The sequence below is a fragment of the Schistocerca gregaria genome, chromosome 3 (genome assembly GCF_023897955.1).
Source record: "Schistocerca gregaria isolate iqSchGreg1 chromosome 3, iqSchGreg1.2, whole genome shotgun sequence".
NCBI lineage: Eukaryota > Metazoa > Arthropoda > Insecta > Orthoptera > Acrididae > Schistocerca > Schistocerca gregaria.
In genome coordinates, this window is record NC_064922.1 from 395,322,221 (window position 1) to 395,345,555 (window position 23,335).

At 42.8% G+C, this 23,335-nt stretch overlaps 1 protein-coding gene and 1 pseudogene across 2 annotated transcripts in view; both read left to right on the plus strand.

Moving 5' to 3' along the window:
- LOC126354353 (aminopeptidase N-like) overlaps window positions 1–23,335 on the plus strand; it is a 143,217-nt gene that overhangs the window by 64,365 nt on the left and 55,517 nt on the right. For both annotated transcript variants that reach the window (XM_050003929.1, XM_050003928.1), the window contains one exon: window positions 5,127–5,307. In XM_050003929.1, the coding sequence (XP_049859886.1) occupies window positions 5,127–5,307 (181 nt within the window). The remainder of the gene's footprint in view (window positions 1–5,126; window positions 5,308–23,335) is intronic.
- Window positions 3,887–4,004, plus strand: LOC126356543 (5S ribosomal RNA; annotated as a pseudogene).

A 23,335-nucleotide genomic window follows, 5' to 3' on the forward strand; every position in this document is an offset into this window, starting at 1 on the left:
CCGTTTCCCTCGTCAAAGGTCCTTATGCATCGGACTCTCGAGGTTCATATATTTTGATTGACATATGACACTTGAAATTTAATTGTAATAGGACCCATAATTTATGCTGCATTTCTGAACGAGTTGACACCGTACACTATGTGTCTAACTTATACGAAAATTGACAGAAAATCAGGGCACTACAGACATTCATAGGCTTGCAGAATGCCTAAGGGGCTCTGACAGTGAACAAAAGCAAGGCGAGTCGTTGGGCAATGCGTATGTCATCATCGCAAGAAGGTCGCCCAAATCTATCCGATCTTGTGTATGCCGGCCAGCGACACACAGCTGTCACTCCTGCAGTGTTGGAACGTGCAGACACTCTCATTCGAGGTGACTGACGGATCAGATCAAACACTTCAGTGCTCTACTGAACGTCTCTGTTGATAGTGGTGACACATTCCTCCACCAGTTGGGGTACTCAAAAGTGTGTGTCCACTGGGCTCTTCGCCGCTTAACAGAAGAACATAAAGAACAACGAAGGACCATCTGTGTGAATTGGTTGCACGTTACGAGGCTGATCGTGACATTTTTTGTAAAACATCGTCACAGGCGACGAAACATGGCTTCTTAACTTCGAACCTTAAACAAAGTGGCAAACCGAAGGGCGGCCAATAAAATGGCAATCCCTCCCTTCCAAATAAAGTGTTCGAACCCGAACCCTCAGCCGGTAAAGTGATGGCTTTTGTCTTCTGGAACGCTGAACGGGTTATTCTGTTTGATTTCGCCTCTCATTGTATAACGATCAACCGGGAAGTGTAACGTGCTTTCCTCAGGAAATTGGAGAAAGGACTTCATCGTGTTCGTCCCCACAAAAATGTAAACGAAATTGTCCTTCTCCTTCACAACGCAAGGCATCTCACAAGTCTGAGCACCCAAGAGGAGCTCAAAAAACTTCATTGGACTGTTCTTCCTCGTCCACTCTACAAACCCTTCCGACTTCTATCTGTTTGACCCAATGAAGGACGCACTCGGCGGGAATCAGTACGTGGATGATGGGGAGGCTATTGATGCAGCAAGACCTTGGCCCCAACGTCGACCAGCAGAGTGGCACCATGTGGGCATACAGGCCCTCCCAGTAATGCCGCCGCACTGAACGGAGGTTAAGTTGAAAGCTAGGTTCTTGTAGCCAAAAAAGTGGGCAATCGTATGATGTACGGGAATCTGCCTTTACCAAAAATAAAAAAGGGTTGCTTACGTATTGAACGCTCCTCTTATATTCCATGTGTAATTGTGATTTATCCAATTTCCATAAAGCACGAATCTTTGAACAACCAAACGAATGTTAATTTTATGCTTACACAACAAGTAAGACGTCTTCTCTATAGGAAAAATCTTCCGCTTTCCCACTGTGGATGGAATTGACATAGCGCTTATGATTCTCACATCTCTAACGATATAACAACTCGTATATAGTATCGTACAATTTTTTGCTTACTTTGTACAAAAGCATACACATTTATATTTGTTCCATACCTAGCTCTTAGTACTAGTGAATTCTGCAATGTGCAATATTGTGTTAGTTACGCAGCTTCTAGAGTATGATTGGTGTAGTGTAACGACGTAAGTTTTGTATAAATGATTTTCTTTTGACATATGACCATGTGCAGACTTCGTCACGAATGTCAGTTACAAAACACTTCAAAATTATTTAAACTCTTTTTATTTATAAGTGGTCGCTGAATGGTTCTTGAACGAAACTGTAATTAAAACATCATCATTTGAGTCGTATGCGCAGAATTACGTCACTCAGTCCAATTGGTTTGCGCAAACTTTTTTCAATTTAGATGTCAATTGTTTTTTCTCAGACATTATATTAACGCAAGAATCTGCTTTAATAAATACTAAAACCACATTGAATAAACTTTTAAGAATCAAACTCGCGATGAACGTTGTGAAAATTAATAATCTTGTCAAATAAATCAATAGTTCTTCACAAATAAATTCTCCGAACACGTATTTAAACTTTTGTAGTATACACTAGTTTATTATCTTCCTATATACTACATATAGACGTGAACCTGAGCCTTGACAGGATAGGACTGAACATTTACAACAAGGTTTCACTTTCTATGACGTCCTTGTTGTAGAAACATTACAAATTCTTATTTTCTCAGTTTTTAGAAGCACGACGCAACAACTCGGTTTCAGGATCTTCTGTTGCTGTTTGGCTGTCGACCCGCGACTTATAGTGGCCGGCAATTTTCTCTCTGGTCCCTGCAGCGAAGATGCTGTCTCCGTTCGTTGCGCCGCCCTCTCCGCACATGAAACATAAGAATAAATACAAAACTTTAGATAATTCACAACAATTATAAATACACTCCTGGAAATGGAAAAAAGAACACATTGACACCGGTGTGTCAGACCCACCATACTTGCTCCGGACACTGCGAGAGGGCTGTACAAGCAATGATCACACGCACGGCACAGCGGACACACCAGGAACCGCGGTGTTGGCTGTCGAATGGCGCTAACTGCGCAGCATTTGTGCACCGCCGCCGTCACTGTCAGCCAGTTTGCCGTGGCATACGGAGCTCCATCGCAGTCTTTAACACTGGTAGCATGCCGCGACAGCGTGGACGTGAACCGTATGTGCAGTTGACGGCCTTTGAGCGAGGGCGTATAGTGGGCATGCGGGAGGCCGGGTGGAAGTACCGCCGAATTCCTCAACACGTGGGGCGTGAGGTCTCCACAGTACATCGATGTTGTCGCCAGTGGTCGGCGGAAGGTGCACGTGCCCCTCGACCTGGGACCGGACCGCAGCGACGCACGGATGCACGCCAACACCGTAGGATCCTACGCAGTGCCGTAGGGGACCGCACCGCCACTTCCCAGCAAATTAGGGACACTGTTGCTCCTGGGGTATCGGCGAGGACCATTCGCAACCGTCTCCATGAAGCTGGGCTACGGTCCCGCACACCGTTAGGCCGTCTTCCGCTCACGCCCCAACATCGTGCAGCCCGCCTCCAGTGGTGTCGCGACAGGTGTGAATGGAGGGACGAATGGAGACGGGTCGTCTTCAGCCATGAGAGTCGCTTCTGCCTTGGTGCCAATGATGGTCGTATGCGTGTTTGGCGCCGTGCAGATGAGCGCCACAATCAGGACTGCATACGACCGAGGCACACAGGGCCAACACCCGGCATCATGGTGTGGGGAGCGATCTCCTACACTGGCCGTACACCTCTGGTGATCGTCGAGGGGACACTGAATAGTGCACGGTACATCCAAACCGTCATCGAACCCATCGTTCTACCATTCCTAGACCGGCAAGGGAACTTGCTGTTCCAACAGGACAATGCACGTCCGCATGTATCCCGTGCCACCCAACGTGCTCTAGAAGGTGTAAGTCAACTACCCTGGCCAGCAAGATCTCCGGATCTGTCCCCCATTGAGCATGTTTGGGACTGGATGAAGCGTCGTCTCACGCGGTCTGCACGTCCAGCACGAACGCTGGTCCAACTGAGGCGCCAGGTGGAAATGGCATGGCAAGCCGTTCCACTGGACTACATCCAGCATCTCTACGATCGTCTCCATGGGAGAATAGCAGCCTGCATTGCTGCGAAAGGTGGATATACACTGTACTAGTGCCGACATTGTGCATGCTCTGTTGCCTGTGTCTATGTGCCTGTGGTTCTGTCAGTGTGATCATGTGATATATCTGACCCCAGGAATGTGTCAATAAAGTTTCCCCTTCCTGGGACAATGAATTCACGGTGTTCTTATTTCAATTTCCAGGAGTGTATTACAAAATACCTAAACAAAACACTAAATTAAACTTACATTCACCTGCAAACTGGGCTGACACTGGTGGATGGGTGACGCTTCAATTTCACGTCCCACTACATTGGCCAACGGCCTGGCCGCAGTGGTAACACCGGTTCCCGTCAGATCACCGAAGTTAAGCGCTGTCGGGCTGGGCTAGTACTTGGATGGGTGACCATCCGGCCCGCCGGGCGCTGTTGGCAAGTGGGGTGCACTCCGCCCTTGTGAGGCAAACTGAGGAGGTACTTGATTGAGAAGTAGCGACTCCGGTGTCGGAAAATGACATACGGCCGGGAGAGCGTTGTGCTGACCACATGCCCCTTCATATCCGCATCCAGTGACGCCTATGGGCTGAGGATGACACGGCGGCCGGTCCGTGCCTTTGGGCCTTCATGGCCTGTTCGGGAGGAATTAGAGTACGATTAACCAAATATGGTAATTACTGACAGACTTCCACAGGCAAAATATATTTTAGTGATATAAATAAATGTGTTCAATAATTGATGAGTTCACTAGTTTACAGTTATGCACTGTCTAGTGGCACCACTCTTTACTCCACCTTAAGTGGCTCTGAGCACTGACTACATAAAGGCATGGCTTATGAGGAGTTGCTCGATCGTTGCACCCTATTCATTTTGAACTCCCTACGCACAGTCATTGTGCTATCTGGACTGCTGGTACCACTTTGAAGCTCACGATTGATTCTTTCCGCTGATTTACGCTAATTTTTTTTACAACCACCTAGTCCGTCAGTACATGAGGTCTATCTAGTCTTGTTTTAGCTGTCGTTCATTCAGGTTACCACTTCACAATCACAGCAGTCAACGAGGACAGTTTTAGAAGAGTTGAAAGGTCGTTGATGGATTTGTTACACTGGTGACATTCTGTGACTAGTCCACGTTCGAAGTCACTAAGCTCTCCTGAGCGGACCATTCTTCTGTTAGTTACTGCTTCCCTACTGACACGCAATACTGCTCGCCTCAATTCATACATTTGGGTCTGTCTCTCGTGACTTCTAATGACCAATTTCGCGTCACATAGAGGTGAGCGAATACTTTTGATCAAATACATAGTACACCCGTAATGATCTGGTCGTGGACGAGACGTTAAGCTCTAATCTCCTTTTTCTTGTGTGCAGGATAAGTATCGGCACAAGACATCTTCCACATGTCAACTGCAAAAGGATAGGAAGCCACGTCCCCACATTTAGAATTGTTTTAGAATAACACGGGATCAGTACAATTCACTTTCAGAAATAGGTGCCTGTATGCGTGCTATAAAACTTGTTTGTTGGCAATTTCATGAACGCTGCAATCCATTTACAGCCAGTTCAGCAACGCGACGGATGACATCCTGTTCGCGGCAATGGACGCGGTGGCGCCTGCATCGTCTGTGGGTCCCAACGCGACTGTGTCATCAGTGATGCTGCCCTGGGCGCGACAGTCCGGATTTCCATTTCTCACCGTCACCAGAAACTATGTGGACGGCTCTGCAGTCATCACACAGGTAGGCAACAGTCCTACTGCAACCTACATCCTTCTGAATCTGCTTGGTGTATTCATCTCTTGGACTCACTTTACGATTTTTACCCTCCACGCTGCCCTAAAATACTAAACTGGTGATCCCTTGATGCCTCAGAAAATGTCCTACCAACCGATCCCTTCTTCTAGTCAAGTTGTGCCACAAACTTCTCTTCTCCCCAATCCTATTCAACACCTCCTCATTAGTTATGTGATCTACCCATCTAATCTTCAGCATTCTTCTGTAGCACCACATTTCGAAAGCTTCTATTCTCTTCTTGTCCAAACTATTTATCGTCCATGTTTCACTTCCATACATGGCTACACTCCATACAAATACTTTCAGAAGTGACTTCCTGACACTTAAATCTATACTCGATGTTAACAAATTTCTCTTCTTCAGAAACGCTTTCCTTGCCATTGCCAGTCTACATTTTATATCCTCTCTACTTCCACCATCATCAGTTTGCTCCCCTAATAGCAAAACTCCTTTACTACTTCAAGTGTCTCATTTCCTAATCTAATTCCCTCAGCATCACCCGACTTAATTCGACTACATTCCATTATCCTCGTTGTTGATTTTCATCTTATATCCTCCCTTCAAGAAACTATCCATTCCGTTCCACTGCTCTTTCGCCGTCTATGACAGAATTACAATGTCATCGGTGAACCTCAAAGTTTTTATTTCTTCTCCATGGATTTTCGTATCTACTCGGAATTTTTATTTTGTTTCCATCACTGCTTGCTCAATATACAGATTGAATAACATCGGGGAGAGGCTACAACCCTGTCTCACTCCCTTCCCAACCACTGCTTCCCTTTCATGCTCCTCAACTCTTATAACTGCCATTTGGTTTCTATACAAATTGTAAATAGCCTTTCGCTCCCTATATTTTACCCCTGCCACCTTTAGAATTTGAAAGAGAGTATTCCAGTCAACATTGTCAAAAGCTTTCTCTAAGTCTACAAATGCTAGAAACGTAGGTTTGCCTTTCCTTAATCTAACTTCTAAGATACGCCGTAGGGTCAGTATTGCGTCACGTGTTCCAATATTTCTACGGAATCCAAACTGATCTTCCCCAAGGTCGGCTTCTACTAGTTTTTCCATTCGTCTATAAAGAATTCACGTTACTATCTTGCAGCCGTGACTTATTAAACTGATAGTTCGGTAATTTTGACATCTGTCAACACCTGCTTTCTTTGAGATTGGATTTATTATATTCTTCTTGAAGTCTGAGGGTATATCGCCTGTCTCATACATCTTGCTCACCAGATGGTTGAGTTTTGTCAGGGCTGGCTCTCCCAAGGCCGTCAGTAGTTCCAATGGAATGTTGTCTACTCCGGGGGCCTTATTTCGACTCAGGTCTTTCAGTGCTCTTCACGCAGGATCTTATCTCCCATTTCATCTTCATCTACATCCTCTTCCATTTCCATAATATTGTCCTCAACTACATCACCCTGGTATAGACCCTCTATACACTCCTTCCATCTTTCTGCTTTCACTTCTTTGCTTAGAACTTGGTTTCCATCTGAGCTCTTGATGTTCATACAAGTGGTTCTCTTATCTCCAAAGGTCTCTTTAATTTTCCTGTAGGCAGTATCTATCTTACCCCTAGTGAGATAAGCCTCTACATCCTTACATTTGTCCTCTAGACATCCCTGCTTAGCCATTTTGCACTTCCTGTCGATCTCATTTTTGAGACGTTTGTATTCCTTTTCGCCTCCTTCATTTACTGCATTTTTATATTTTCTACTTTAATCAATTAAATTCAGTCTTTCTTCTGTTACCCAAGGATTTCTACTAGCCCTCGTCATTTTACCTACTTGATCCTCTGCTGCCTTCACTACTTCATCCCTCAAAGCTACCCATTCTTCTTCTACTGTATTTATTTCCTCCATTCCTGTCAATTGTTCCCTTACGCTCTCCCTGGGACTCTGTACAATCTATGCTTTAGTCAGTTTATCCAGGTCCCATCTCCTTAAATTCCCACCTTTTTGCAGTTTCTTCAGTTTTAATCTACAGTTAATAACCAATAGATTGTGGTCAGAGCCAACATATGCCCCCGGAAATGTCTTACATTTTAAACCTGATTCCTAAATCTCTGTCTTACGATTATATAATCTATCTGATACCTTTTAGCATCTCCAGGCTTCTTCCATGTATACAACCTTCTTTTATGATTCTTGAACGAAGTGTTAGCTATGATTAAGTTGTGCTCTGTGCAAAATTCTACCACGCCGCTTCCTCTTTCATTTCTTACCCCCAATCCACATTCACCTACTACATTTCCTTCTCTCCCTTTTCCTGCTACTGAATCCCAGTCATACATGACTATTAAATTTTCGTCTCCCGTCACTATCTGAATAATTTCTTTTATTTCATCATACATTTCTTCAATTTCTTCGTCATCTGCAGAGCTAGTTGACATATAAACTTGTACTACTGTAGTAGGTGTGGGCTTCGTGTCTATCTTGGTCACAATAATGCGTTCACTATGCTGTAATAGCTTACCCGCATTCCTATTTTCCTATTCATTATTAAACCGACTCCTGCATTACCCCTATTTTATTTTGTGTTTATAACCCTGTAGTCCCCTGACCAGAAGTCTTGTTCATCCTGCCACTGAACTTCACTAATTCCCACTATATCTAACTTTAACCTATCCATTTCCCTTTTTAAATTTTCTAACCTACCTGCCCGATTAAGGGATCTGACATTCCACGCTCCGATCCGTAGAACGCCAGTTTTCTTTCTCCTGATAATGACGTCCTCTTGAGTATTCCGCGCCCGGAGATCCGAATGGGGGACTATTTTATCTCCGGAATATTTTACCCAAGAGGACGCCATCATCATTAACCATACTGTAAAGCTACATGCCCTCAGGAAAAATTGCGGCCGTAGTTTCTCCTTGCTTTCAACCGTTAACAGTACCAGCACAGCAAGGCCGTTTTGGTTAGTGTTAAAAGGCCAGATAAATCAATCATCCAGACTGTTGCCCCTGCAACTACTGAAAAGGCTGCTGCCCCTCTTCAGGAACCACGCGTTTGTCTGGCCTCTCAACAGATACACCTGCGTTGCGGTTGCATCTATGGTATGGCTATCTGTATCGCTGACGCACGCAAGCCTCCCCACCAACGGCAAGGTCCATTGTTCATGGTGGTATATATATATATATATATATATATATATATATATATATATATATATATAAGATGATGTAATTTACCAAACGAAAGCGTTGGTATGTTGATAGACTGATAGACACACAAACAAACAAACATTAACACACACACAAAATTCAAGCTTTCGCAACCAACGGTTGCTTCATCAGGAAAGAGGGAAGGAGAGGGAACGACAAAAGGAGGTGGGTTTTAAGGGAGGGTAAGGAGTCATTCCAATCCCGGGAGCGGAAAGACTTACCTTGGGGAAAAAAATGAAGGGTATGCACTAGCACACACTCACACACACATATCCATCTGCACATATGCAGGCCCACTATATATATATATATATATATATATATATATATATATATATATGTGTGTGTGTGTGTGTGTGTGTGTGTGTGTGTGTGTGTGTGTGTGTGTGTGTGTGTGTGTGTGTGTGTATGTGTGCGTTTCATGCCCCCTCTTCCATGTAGAGAAAGTCAGGAAGTACCACTCGGCACCCTCAAGATGGAAGCCACAAGCATTTCTTTCTCGGCCTCGTTTTTTTCTCTGTCATAGTAAAGTATTCTTTGAACTCCAGAATAGTTTTTCTGCACAATTAACAAAATACAAACACACACACACACACACACACACACACACACACACACACATGCAGAAAGACATATTCTCTTTCATTTCTGTGTATGACAATGGACAACATTGTACAAAAAGTTAACTGGTTCTGACCGAATCCAAAAGAGTCATGCTGGGCCCATAGTGCAGAGGTGAATTTTAACCACACTCTGCTACCTCTTATGTGGGGTTGGTAGCGTGAGTGACAAATGGGTTAGAAGTGTTGAATGGCTGCTCAATATTTATTAACCCTTTCGCTGCTACAGACGAGCTCTTTGCATTCCGTGCTGAGACTGCTTTTGTCATGGCTGTACTCTTCGCCAAATGCTGGTGCCTGTGCTGAGAGATGGCATATCGGCCGATGTGAAATACTTATCATACGATTTTTCGGGAACTACTGGGTGAAAAAATTTTGTTTTTACATAACTTATCGCCTGATATGTGCACTCAAGAGAGAACTGAATTTGTTTTGGTTATCCATCGTATCAGCTCCGCTGCGTCAAAATTTCATTTAAAACTGAGAGCAGAAGGATATCTCGGTCCGTTCTCGATTTATTGGGTTTTATATACGAAGGACGGTAGCGCGCGACGCGCCCATTCAAGTCCCTGCGCATCCCGTATAATATGCTCATAACAAGCGTCATATCTCATAAACGATTCAAGATATCGAAACGAGGTGCAAATGAAAGCACGCATTTAGATATATCTGTTGTCTGATAAATACTCCAAACGTTTTTGTTCGCAGAGGTATGGAAGTAGCTCGTCCGCAGCAGTGAGAGGTCGATGGCTCAGGACGCACTCAGACGTCCATAGCAGTGAAGGAAAATCTAAGTGGTGCACGTGTACTTGTGCACAGTATCTGGGAAATGGCGTAGCAGCACGTGTATACGCGCCCACATCAGCGATAGTGTTAATTTAAAAATTACAACTTCCTACACATGAACATAGCTCCATAGCTTACAGATAGTCTCGTAGATGAGCTCCTTGTTGATCAGCCACTTAATCATACACAAAGGGGTATTTGCTCATCTCAAAAATAGATTGCATTTGATATTTGTCAGTATAAAGCGGTAAAATAATCTGTTATAGGCACGCGTATTCAAATACAGAGGTATGCAAACAGGCAAAATACGGCGCTGCGGTCGGCAACGCCTATATAAGACAAGTGTGTGGTGCAGTTGATGGATTGGTTACTGCCGCTACAATAGCAAGTTATCAAGATTTAAGTGAGTTGCAACGTGGTGTTATAGTCGGCGCTCAAGCGATGGGACACAGCATCTCCGACGTAGCGATAAAGTGGGTATTTTCCCGTACGACCATTTCACGAGTGTACCATGAATGTCAGGAACCCAGTAAAACATCAGATCTCCAGCATCGCTGCGGCGGGAAAAAGATACTGCCAGAACGGGACCGACGACGACTGAAGAGAATCGTTCAGAGTGACGGAAGTGAAGCCCTTCCGCAAATTGCTGCAGATCTCAATGCTGGGCCATCAATAGGTGTCAGCGTGCGAACCGTTCGACGAAACATTATCGATATGCGCTTTCGGAGCCGAAGGCCCACTCGTGTACCCTTGATGACTGCACGACACAAAGCTTTACGCCTCTCCTGGACCGTCAACACAAACATTGGTCTGTTGATGACTGGAAACATGTTGCTTGACCGGACAAGTCTCGTTTCAGATTTTATCGATCTGATGAACGTGTACGGGTATGGAGACAACCTCATGAATCCATGGATCTTGCATATCAGCAGGGGCTATTCAAGCTGGTGGAAGCTCTGTAATGGTGTGGGGAGTGTTCAGTTGGAGCGATATGGGGCCCCTGAGACGTCTAGATATGACCCTGACAGGTGACACGTACTTATGCGTCCTGTCCAATCTCCTGTACCCATTCCTGTCCATTGTGCATTCCGACCGACTTGGGCAATTCCAGCAGGAGAATGCGACACCCCACACGTCCACAATTGCTATAGCGTGGCTCCAAGAGTTTAAACACTTCCACTGCCCACCGAACTCCCCAGATATGAACATTATTGAGCATATCCAGGATTCCTCGTGACGTGCTGTTCAGGAGAGATATCGACCCATCGTACTCTTACGGATTTACGGATAGCAGGATTCATGGTGTCACTTACCTCCAGCACTACTTCAGACATTAGTCTAATCCATGCCATGTCGTGTTGCGACACTTCTGCATGCTCGATTAGGCCCTACACGACATTAGACAGATGTACCAGTTTCTTTGGCTCTTCAATGTATAACTTTACAGTCCCAAACCCACCATCCTCTAAGGTATGTTATACACGCAATATTTTTGAAGGTCACTCCCAGCTCGGAGGCAAAACTGAAACATCCATGTCAGTCAACAGTTCAAAATACTTTTGATGCAATAACAAACATGTGCGGTTTAATAGTCTTCCAAAACCTGATTGAGCCACACGTGTCATCACAATGGCCCCATTGTATATCTAACTATGTTTGTAATCACAGTAACCAATCCAGAGCATTGATCGAAAGCTGTTTTAATGACATCATCAAAAGGCTCGAAACAAACTCAGTGCCTTTCAGACAAATCTAAGGGCAATATCTGACAAGAGGGAACAGGCTATAAAACCAATCTATATTTAAGAAGTTATATGAAAACAACTGTCAAAACGCACTGCTAGTATTATAAAATGAAGACCAATGGGTAGAGCTTTCACATCCTAATCCCACCTGGAAATTCGACTATACTCAAACATATGTACCAAAGTTAACGCTGAGAAGCGTGGTTTCAGTCACCCATAGCACAGCGTGCTGCAACACTCCAGGACAGATGAAAACAAATGCTGTTCAGAAGGTACCATCAGAAACAATTTGACCACTCTTTGCGCACAGTACAATTACATTCTGGTTAGCACTCAATAGCCGCCTCCAGCCGTCAGGTTATTCCCCCCGCCAGAGAACCACCCATTCGGAGGCTCGCATTAGCCTCCATAGCTTTCCTCCACGACTTCGCCACACAGCGGAGCCACTGCCCTGAGCCAAGGATCGTAAGCAGCTCGCGATAATCGGAAACGTGTCGCATATCTCAACTTGTTGCTGTAAGCACTGTAGTAAAAGGATACAAAACATTAGACTAGCTTTCAGAGCTCACGTGGTAGGAAGGCATGGTGCACATGTCGAGCACACCGTTTACGTGACACCCTTACACATGCAAACAAGAATTCAGACATACACTACATCACATACTACATTTTCAACTGGAGGTAAAGTTCCAGTAATAATAGAAAGTTGCTCCAGTTTCCCTTCCCCTTCTCTCCCCCTCGCTCTGTGCTGACCACAGTTTTCAGGAAGTTTCCCTTGGTTATTAAGGCATTTGCTTAACCATGAAATACGCTCCAAAATGTTGTTGATTAAGATCTCTTCTGCCCCTCTACCAGCTCGCCTGATATCCCTTGAAACAACTGGGCTGTATAGGGAGTCCGCACGCCCGATTGGCCGTGCGGTCTGACGCACGGCTTTCTCAGCGGGAAGGAGCGCCGGTCCCCGGCACGAATCCGCCCGGTAGATTTGTGTCGAGGTCCGGTGAGCAGGCCACTCTGTGGATGGTTTTTAGGCGGTTTTTCACCTGCCTCGACAAATGCGGACTGTTTCCCCTTATTCCGCCTCAGCTACACTATGTCGGCGATTGCTGCGCAAACAAGTTCTCCACGTACGCGTACACCACCATTACTCTACTACGCAAACATAGGTGTTACACTCGTCTGGTGTGAGACGTTCACTGGGGGAGGGGGGGGGGGGGTCCACCGGGGGTAGTCGTGGTGGGATTGCGGACCACTGTGGCTGCGACGGGGATGGAGCCTCTCCGTCGTTTCTAGGTCCCCGGTTAACATAACTTAACATAGGGAGTCTGATCTGAAACAGTCCTCTCTACCCTCCAGAGTAGTGAAGAAATGTATGCAAAAGAAAGAGAACATGAAAAGCTTTACCGGCTTATGGGTAAAATTACTGCACCGCACTGATTTAATTGGGCCTCCATCCTGTAATTCGAGATACACCTTTTTGAAGTGGCACTGTGGCCATTTGCAGTACCTTTCGAGCTGAACACAAGATAGTATTCTCCTGGGTGCTGCCCTTTTTATGGGTGTGGACCCCGTTATCTGGCTTATTAGGGTTACGTACCTAAGCCAATAAAAACGGAACCCTTATAGGATCAGTTCGTTGTCTATCTGTCTGTCTGTCTGTCTGTTCGCCTGCTAAGAACCCTTTTTCTCAGGAACGAGTGGGCGTGTCAAGTTGAAATTTGCCACGTTCGAAGGTTTAAGGTCTCTAGGCCATATAAAAAAATGTGAGCTTCTACGTCAGTGCAAGCAAAAAATACGGCCATTTATGTCACATATTTTGACACTCGCAATTTCACTCATCAAAACTTATAGGGTACTTCCCGTTGGCCTATAATCACGAAATCTGGCAAGAAGGAAAGGCTAACAGTAGCCGTGAGGGAAGAAATACAAAAATTGTTAATTTTTAATTATATCACACGAAAAAAACTTTTTATTTCTTATTCGTCTTTCTGTCCGTCTGTTAAGATCCCTTTTTCTCAGGAATGGATAAACGTATCAGGTTGTAGCTTATGTCACATACTGAGGTCTAGAGTCGCTTGGTGGTGTAAAAGCTTTAAGCTTCCAAGTAAATGCAATCAAAAGATACGGCCGTTTATGCCACATATTTTGATATTCGTAAACCTCTCTCATCAAAAACTATTGGGTACTTCCAGTTGACCTAAGTTATTACATTTTGGCAAGAAGCAAGGTTTTATATTACAAGCAAAGGAAAAAATACGAAAACTCTTAATTATATCACACGAAAAAAATATTTTTCTATCATGTTATCCGATTGCCTGTCTGCCCGTTATAGTGTAACATCAATTTTTCTCAGGAACAGGTGGACGTATCAAGTTGAAATTTTTGTCCCATACTAAAGTCTATCGTCCCCACGAAGTGGGAAAAAATTAAACTTTTACGTCAATGTAATCATAAGATACGACCATTTATGTAATATGTTTTGATATCTTGGCAGTATCAACATCGTTAAAACGCATAAATTGTCTAAATTCTCGATTTCTGGGTTGGATGAACAGTCACTAAACATTCATGGTGGTGTCTGTTTGTTCTATGTCGTGTCTCCCTACCAATATCGTGCAACGACTCTCTGAGCGTGTTTTTTAGGGAATTGACTAGTTTGAACCTGGGACCTGTTGCAGGTAAGGAGACGCCAGACCACACATGACATGTAGAATTCAGAAGAGTTCAGTGACACTAGTGATGATAAAACCAAATACTAAATGATCTCAGCGTCAGCTCCACTGCACTCCATGTAAAAGAATCTTAATACTAACTAAATCTAGTGGAAGGGGTTCAAGGCTTTCCTATTTGGAGTTAGCTGGTAAAATAACGCCGAAAAAGCAGTTAAGTTTACCATTGGAAATTTTATTCTACTCACAAAACATTGTTTATAAATTGCACTATTGATAAAAGGAAGTGATTTAATACAGGATGGTAAAAACCAACTGCGTTCAACAAAAATGTGAACGAATATTCCCTGTATGGGTTTCCAAGTTCTACAATGGATCGAAGAATGACGTATTCCATATCACATCTATAATCTAGGTTTAAATTAAGTTTCACAAAAGAGCAAACTATCAAAATGGTCTACAGTGATCCTCATTTATCTTTAATTACTTATCTAACTTGTCGTAAATTACAGTGGCTGATGTGGCTTCTCAATAACGATATAGCAGAGAAATCATCGCGTTTCAGATTTTTACTTCAAGTGGCAAATGTGAACACCATGAGCTTTAATTTACGATCGACACTAGTATTACGCAAAAAGGGGGTGTAACAGATGAGACTTCAGCAGTTCTGAGTGAAGCCTTATGTGCTAAAAAATGCGGCATCGCGTGCGTTCATTACCTTGTCGGTGTTTAGGCAGCGTCAGGGCAGCGGCGGGCAGCACAGCTCCGCTCACCTCGCCATCTCGGAAGCAACTCTACTCTCATAACTTCTCCTTACTACAATTTACCGAAGTTGGTTTAAAAAAAACTATCTGGCTGTGTTTTCATCTGACCAATCAGAGTCTCAATGTTAACTGTAAGCTCCACCTACAAAAATTCTGTTTATCGAATGAGAAACGTTATACTTTTCGTTGTGGGGCAATGTTTTTGAAGTTTGCAACGTAACAGAGACGCGAAAAAGTCTCACGCTAAAACCTGCAGCTGGTGTGGTCCTTTTAGCGTTATCGTAAGATCTATACTATTCTTCTGGAGGGCTTTATCTTTTAACATGGGCTGGGGGGTGGTCCTTGACGTAACAGAGACGCGAAAAAGTCTCACGCTATAACATGTGGGTGGTGTGGCCTTAGCGGTAGGCTGGAAACATGGGTGTCCAGTCCGTCCCTTATCGTAGGGGTTTCTAGCTTAACGTGGTTCTGCTCTCGGCTTCTGTCCTCGTTTCTCCCCTCGCAACTTCGTCTGTCTCACGGTGGGAAGGTATGACATGCATTTAGGCATTCTTGTGTTAGTCTGTGGTACTCCATTTGCTCACTCATTACTCGTAACCAAAGTAATGGTTAATTTAATGTCACGATTTATTCAGAGCTATGTGACATACTACTGGATTTGCTTGTCATGTCAGGGTTTTCATGGAAGGTGTTGGATATGCCTGACACCTTACATATCACCACCCTTCGAACTTAATTTTTGCACTGAAGTTAGGTAATGATTGAATCGTTGTCTAAGTCAGTCAAAAATTATTCCGGCGTCTAAATTTTGTTGCCTACTGTTCAGCCACATTATTCTGTTCTATGCTAGTTTTTATTACTAATTTATATTTTTCCACATTATAATTAAAAATGACAAGAGAAGAATATTTTTATGCTATTATTAATTTTTAATTATTTTCTTTATTTATTTAAGTGCAAAGTTTGATTTTTAAGAAGTTTGTTGTCGAAAGTGAGGAGTCTTTCACATCGATTTTCTTAGAAATATTGTTTTTATAAATGTAGTAATTAAGTAAAATCTATTCCTAACACATTTTCTAAATATCATGTACAAGTAAAAACTTTTTTGTTTCTAGACACTCATTTCAACATTGTTACACTAACAAATAAGTATTATTTCCAAGAATTGCTTTGACAAAGAAATATACATACACAAGTATTGAGATATTATCCTAACAAATGGGACAAATGTTAAAAAAAGTGAAAACATCCAATAAGATAATTTTTTATTCTTTGTTTTTATAAGGAGAAAATAATTAAAATATAGTTATTCTTTTATTTTTATGAGGAGAAAATAAGTGGCATATTGTTTCTTTATATACTGTCGATTTCAGAACTAATGACTTGTTTTTATCGATAGTCTCTTTTTTACTTAAGTCCATAGTCAATGACTGTTACTTTGTAGTTTATTAGCTGTCTGGTGTGCTTAACTTATTTAGTTTTTCACATGTTTCTTTTGCACAATTCCTACATGACATAATTTGATTTCACACATTCACACAATCCTATGAATATTTAAACATGAGGTTGGCAAATGTTTTTGCACGAAGGTGATGGACTTGAGCGAGATGGATGTGGGCAAGTATTTGATGTACAGCTTCATTCGTCGTTCCTTGTTGGCTTTGCAAGTGTGTGTTGCTGTTGTGGAGGTCCCATAATGGAATGGAGCTGTGAGTGCAGAATCTCGTGGTTTACTGGCTTTGTATGCGTGAAAGTCATCGTTATGTGTCGCTGAAAGCGGTCTTTTTTGTTGTAATACTTCACAGACGACTAGTTTACAATAGGATAGGGATTTGGGAAGGTATGTCGTCTATTCTTCACCCATCTTCTTTCTTGGTCTCAGTCTTGCGTATCTTCAACTTCTGTTCTTCCTTCTTTTTCTCTGCTTCTTACTTGCTTCTTGGTTCTTCTCTGGGCAGGATATGGAAATATTTATTGATAACTAGTCGCTTTGAATTTCTCCTCCTAGTAATAGTTTGATAAATTGTTTGGGCGTGTCATTATTAATTTGTGGAAGTTCTTCTTCAGTTTCGTGCATCAGCGTGCTGTTTAATAGCAGTAGTGTGACTTTTATACATATTTTTTGCCAGTGGTCGCTTGCCCAAGCGGTCTTCTCGTCGGGCCGTTTTTTGCTCGCTCCGCTGACGGGGTGTACGAGCGGCGAAAGTGGGGTGTCTGCTTGTCTGTCCGTGCACCAGTCCCTTTTGACATTCGGCGTCCTGTCGCGTCTCCTCTGCAGGGCGCTGTCACTGTGCGGCTCGGTTTTCCACCCCAGTAGGGTTCCATCTAGTGGGCAAATTTATTGTCCACTTTCTATACAAGGGCCTTCTGTTGGTCTCGCTTCTACCTTGTAGGAATTGTGCCTTCTAATTACGTCCTTTTCTTTCTTGATACTTCTCACATTGCAACTTGTGGGTCATTGCATCTGGTCTTTGTTGGAGTTTTTACAATGGTTCTTACAAAAAGTTTTACTTATAATCATCTAACATATGTCTAGTATGTACATTGTTTTGCGCCTTCTTAAAAAGCTTTACAAATTTTTGCGCCCTTTCCATGATACAATTCTAAGATATTTGGAGTCTTAACATCTACTCAAGAATCCTCAATTTCGTTTTTTTATTTTTGTGTAATGTAGTGGCGTATAGCATTTTAGTATTTCATGCTGTTAGACTATCTAAGCTTTATCCCTTCACCTTAATCTATGGTACTATTGGTGTTATTATTGAAACTACTTTCTTTTTCCCACCTTCCTTTCTCTTCATTCTTCTTTCTCCTGACGATCTTATCTGCAACATAATCTTGAAATATTGTGCTGATTATTTACCAGTAATAAAATTAATCTTCAAACTTGTACTGAAAATGTTTACTACTGCCAGTCTTAGGTAAAAATACCTCTGCTTTATCTCGTAAAATACCCTCTAATTCTCTTTTACTCTGTTTCGAAATACCTTGAACTTCTTGCAATTTTTCATCGATTTCGTTATGGACTTCTAACATGAGTTGAGGCGATTCCTCCTTTTGTGCATACCATTCTAATTCTTCATCCTCTTTATTTCGCATCATTCTTAATTGTTTGTCTATCACTGGTATTTCTTCTAATTTTAGCTTTTGCTCAAAGAGAAGTGTGACATTCCCAAATGTTACGCTACTTTTCCCCATATCTATTATCGCTCGTCTCTCATTTAAAAAATCTGCACCTATAATCAAATCTACAGTTAGTTTACGTATAATCATGAAGTTGGCTTCGATCTTTTGACCTTTTCACGAAAGAGTTAACCTTGTTTGTCTCGTAACTTCCGCAGCATTGTTTGTAATAGGACCTCTTACTTTAATGTTACGTGTTTTCAGAACTGACAATTCCTCATTGGCATTACCCTGCATGAATAAATTTTCTGAGATCGCTATCAATTACAATTTTGACTGGGGTATGATTTACCATGGCCTTCACAATTGGTTGAATTTGAAAGGGTTGGTTCTGTTCATCTTCCTCTTGCATCAACGAATCCTCCACTGAATCATACATGAGTCTTTTTAGGAATATCCCTTGTGAATTCGAACTTTCTGTAGGATAAGCTTCGACTCCCTTCTCTCTCTTTTATTTCCTCTTCTCTATTTCTTCCTTCATTTACGCTTTCTTCTACGTCCTCTACTTTTTCCTCATCCTCGTCTATCTTCTCCTTCTTCGTCGCTACTTCCACATAATCCCATCTAAATGCTCTAATTATCGCTTCATAACTTCCTTCATTATATACGTTGGGTTGTGTGCCCTTTCGTAACGTATTTTCAACTTCTGTCGACTGCGCATTATCCTCATTGAATTCGCTTTCCCTGGTTTCCATCTCGAATAGCTCTGAAATACTCATTACTTCGTCCTTTCCTCCTACATTCGTTGGGCATGCCTCAGGTAATTCATCTTCCTGGTCAGTATTCTCCCAATTAATTTCGTCCTAACACGATATTGTTATTTTCTTGTCTTCGTTTTCATCTGGTCCCTGCGGATTTGTTTCTTCCTTCTTCTCTTCTCGTGATAAGATTTTTACTTCTCTGTTCAAGGTGCTGCAATTGTCTTGGGTCGGTGCGTCATTCTCTTTGGCATGGGCGCTTAGCTGTCGATTCGAACGTTTATCGGGATTTGGTGGTCTTATCTCCACCTCTTCTATCTGTATTCGCTTTTCTTGTTCAGCTTGTTGATAGTGGTTTCTTTGTTGATAATTTGTCGGTCTATTGGTTCTCCAGTACCCGTTCTAGTTGTCGTTATTCCCTCTGTAATAGTTGTTGCCGTTCCTGGGTGAATTATAGTTATTGCCATATTCTCTTCTAAATCCATAACCGGTTCTTTGTTGAAATCTATTGTCGTTTCTTGGTGCGAAGCTATCACGTGGTTCATAATTATTGTTTCTTCGTACTGTGTCTTGTGGATTCCACTGCTTTTTGCTTTCGTTTTCACGTGCGCTTCGTCTTTTTCTAGCGTCATCTTCCGAAAATATGAACTCTAGTTCCTTTACAATATCTTTAAATGCTTCGACGTCATTGCCTCCGCAACCTACTAATGATTGCTGGTATTTCAATGGTAGCTGCATCGCGCATAATTTAATCAACTCTCCGTCACTGTATGGTACATCTAAGCATTGATTTTTGTTTGCCATTACTTCGAAAAATTTCACGGGACTCTTCTCTCCTGAATTTTCAAAATATGGGTTCTGTAATAATTCGTACTTTACTCTGTTCTGTGCTTCGCTGGACCAATATCGTGAGAGAAACTTCTCTCTGAAATCTTCGTACGATCGGCATGTCGCTGCAACATTCTGCATGGTTTCTGCGACTGTTCCTGACATGTGTGCACATATAAAGTCTAATTTGTGTGCTAGCGTCCAGTGTTGTGATAATCCTACTCGGAATTGATCAATAAAAGTTCGTGGATGTAATGAGTTTCCTTCGCGAAAGTGTTGAAATTTTCTCACTGTGAGGAAATGATCGTTGTCGTACTTCGTCATAGTTCGATTTGAAATTCGCGATTCTTCACCACTTTTGTTTCTGATCATTTCTCCCGTAGATCCATTGGATATTGTCCACTGTAACTTTCGCCTACCCTTGCGTAGAGTCGTTGGAGTGGTACGCAATAATTTTCTTCCATCGGTTGTGAACGTGTAGCTGAATGCATTGCACTGTACTCTTCGCGACCTGGCTTTCCATTGTCACGTATGTTACTTTCCGCCTGTGATTGGAATCGCAAATGCGTAATATCTTCGTTAATCGATTGTTTTTCCGGTGCTGTTACAGATACGGATGTGGTTGCAGACTCTGTGCTTGTTCGATCTTGTTCACTACGCTCTTCAATGGTTTGCAACAACGCTGTTCGCAATTTCTGAAATTGTCGCTTCGTTTGCGCTTCTATTTTGACCATGCGGTTATCATACCTTTTCAGCGCTGCTTTTGTGATACGTTTGTGTAACACACTGTTTTCAACAATTTCACGCGCTGTACCTGCTGCTTGGCTAGTAATTTCGTTTATCTGTTTCTCTAGTTTCTTGACTTCTCCCTGGGTGTTGTTACGTAATGTTTGAACGTCCACTTGTACCTTGTCAATGTCTGTTCTCAATTGATTGTGACCTGTTATTAAGTTTCCTATCACTTCTCGAGATTCTGGATTTGCTTGTCATGTCAGGGTTTTCATGGAAGGTGTTGGATTTGCCTGGCACCTTACAAGTCGATATGCATAATTAAGTTTACACGGAACCCTTAGTTCGCGAACCCCACCCGCACTTATTCGGATTTTTGAAACTGCAATTTCTTAACAGCATATCTTTTCACTGAAAAACTACGACAATGTGTGTGAAGAAACGACAGCCTCAATGGTGATATTTACAAGCGTCAAACTGAATGGATTAACCTCTTGTTGCTTTTTTATGGGGAAGTGTACTTTCTTCGAGCTGGTACATAGTCCTCCGCTTCCTGTTCGTTCTTAGGGAAGGACTTCGCGACCATTTGCCTCAGAAATAATTTCAGATCAAGATCATATGCGAGAACAGAAAAATTAGGGTTAGTTTATGACGTAATATCCCTCTGGTTAAGGTAGGTAACAAGCCCTTTTTGTGTCGTAGCTGTCCTATCAAGAAGGAAGAAAACATGGAGCAGTACAGGCTCATAGTTCTAGAGTAGCATTGAAATGGCAACTTTAGATCAAATCGGAACTTTGACCTTGACCTTGAACTCTGACCTCATTTTCCTCTCCTCACCCTCCTCCCTTACCAAACCCTTCCAATCTTCTGTGTAACGCCCCTGTCTTGGTACTAGGCCGATCGGAAAGCATCTATGCCAACACACAGTCATGCTACAGCTTTGCCATGGTCACCAAATGTTCCTGGAACGACCAGCAGAACGATGTCACAGCGACGGAAGCTTTCAGCAGCCTGAAGTCCAAGCGCCATTGTGCAATAACGTGTATTCAGAGTGCAAAATTACTGATTCTAGACGGTGACAAAGTGGAAGGCACCAACCAGCCCCTCTGAAATCTTACAGCTCCAACAGGGCTTCTGGAGGAGCTGACTAAACAGCGGACAACTACACCATCAGCAGACATTGCCGCCAGTACCCCCAGTCTCCTGCCTGAGCAGAGGTCTGCGTGTAGTCACCTTGATTTCTCCGCTGCACTGGATCACTTGTTGGGAGATTACCTGCTGTTATCGGGTACCGCTCTGGCGGGCCGTGAGTTTGAGCCTGCGCCGGCTTTTTACTCAGCTACTCTGCGCTATCATCCAGCGTGTGCAGCCCTATATTGTCGCTGTACATCACCGGCGGGGGGAGGGGGTGGAGGTGGCGAGGGGGGGGGGGGGATGACACGCATGCCCTCGTCTTCTTTGGTCATTGCCAGGCCAGGTACAACCGTGTTATACCGTCCATTCCAGTGTGTTGTCGCTGTGGTCACAGAACAGCGAGCTACAACGAGCTCCTATGGTTATCCTTCTCCCATGGTAACAGTACTTGCATCAGGCTTCTCTGGCTGTGAGGACGTCAGCAATTTCTGGGTCCTCCAAACATTGTCTGTCGGACGGGCGAAACACTGACGCCTGCACACCACATGCCCGCGGACACCTTTACAACTAAAACCAACAATCTTCTCTTTAACTATGGCTCAAGCCAAATGACGGTTGTTATTTCCTTTCACGATAACTACTCACATCAGATAAATTTTTCGTGGTGGGCGACGCAGTTGTTCAGCTATTTCAGCTTTGGTGTTGATTGTAATGAAGGGCAATAGTTAGTGAAGAAGATAACAAGAACAAAATCACCTTGGAGTGAACTATCAACATTAAAATATATCTTTATATAATATCTAACAGGGAAAAATCTAGTACACATACTTCAGATGTAGATTGTCATACACAAATTTTAAAAGGTTGACATCTGTTTGTTTGGTCAGCAAAGAGACGCTGATTGGCGTCAGTTGGGATTTCTTTGAAGTGGCAGTCATGGCACCACTAATCCGACAACTTCACATTTAACTTAGCATTCCCTGCCTCATATCTGTCAAATCCCATTTTTAAGGGTGTTTTAGTTCACCTGGTAAATATGTAACCCTTATAAGGATCGCTTTATTGTCTGTCCATCTGTCTGTCTATCCGACTGTTAAAACCTCATCTTCTCAGAAATGTGGATTAGCAAGCAGAAATTTATGTCACATACTAAAGTCCACGGTCCCTTGGCGATGTAAAAACTTAAGCTCTTAGGTCAACGCAGTCATAGATACGGCTATGTAAATAAAATAATTTGACACTCGCAAACTCACTTATCAAAAGCAACAGGGTATTTCCCGTTGAGCTAGAATAATGATATATGGCAAGAAGCAAGGTTTCACAGTACAGCTTAAGGAAAACAATACGAAAATCGTTAATTTCGAATTATATCACACGAAAAAAAATATTTTTGGAATTTTTATAGCACTGTCTGTCTGTCCGTGCTTCTGTTGAGACCCAGTTTTCTCACAACGTGTAGACGTGCGAAGTTCCTTTAACGGTGTAATGAACGCTAGCTTGTAAGTCAATTCAGTCAAAAGATACGGCTGAAAAGATACGTCCATTTATGTCACATATTCTGGTAGTCTAAACCTATAGGGTACTTCCCGTTGGCCTAGACCCATGAAATTTGACAAGAAGCGGGTTTTCACAGTACAAGTAAAGGGAAAAAATCAGAA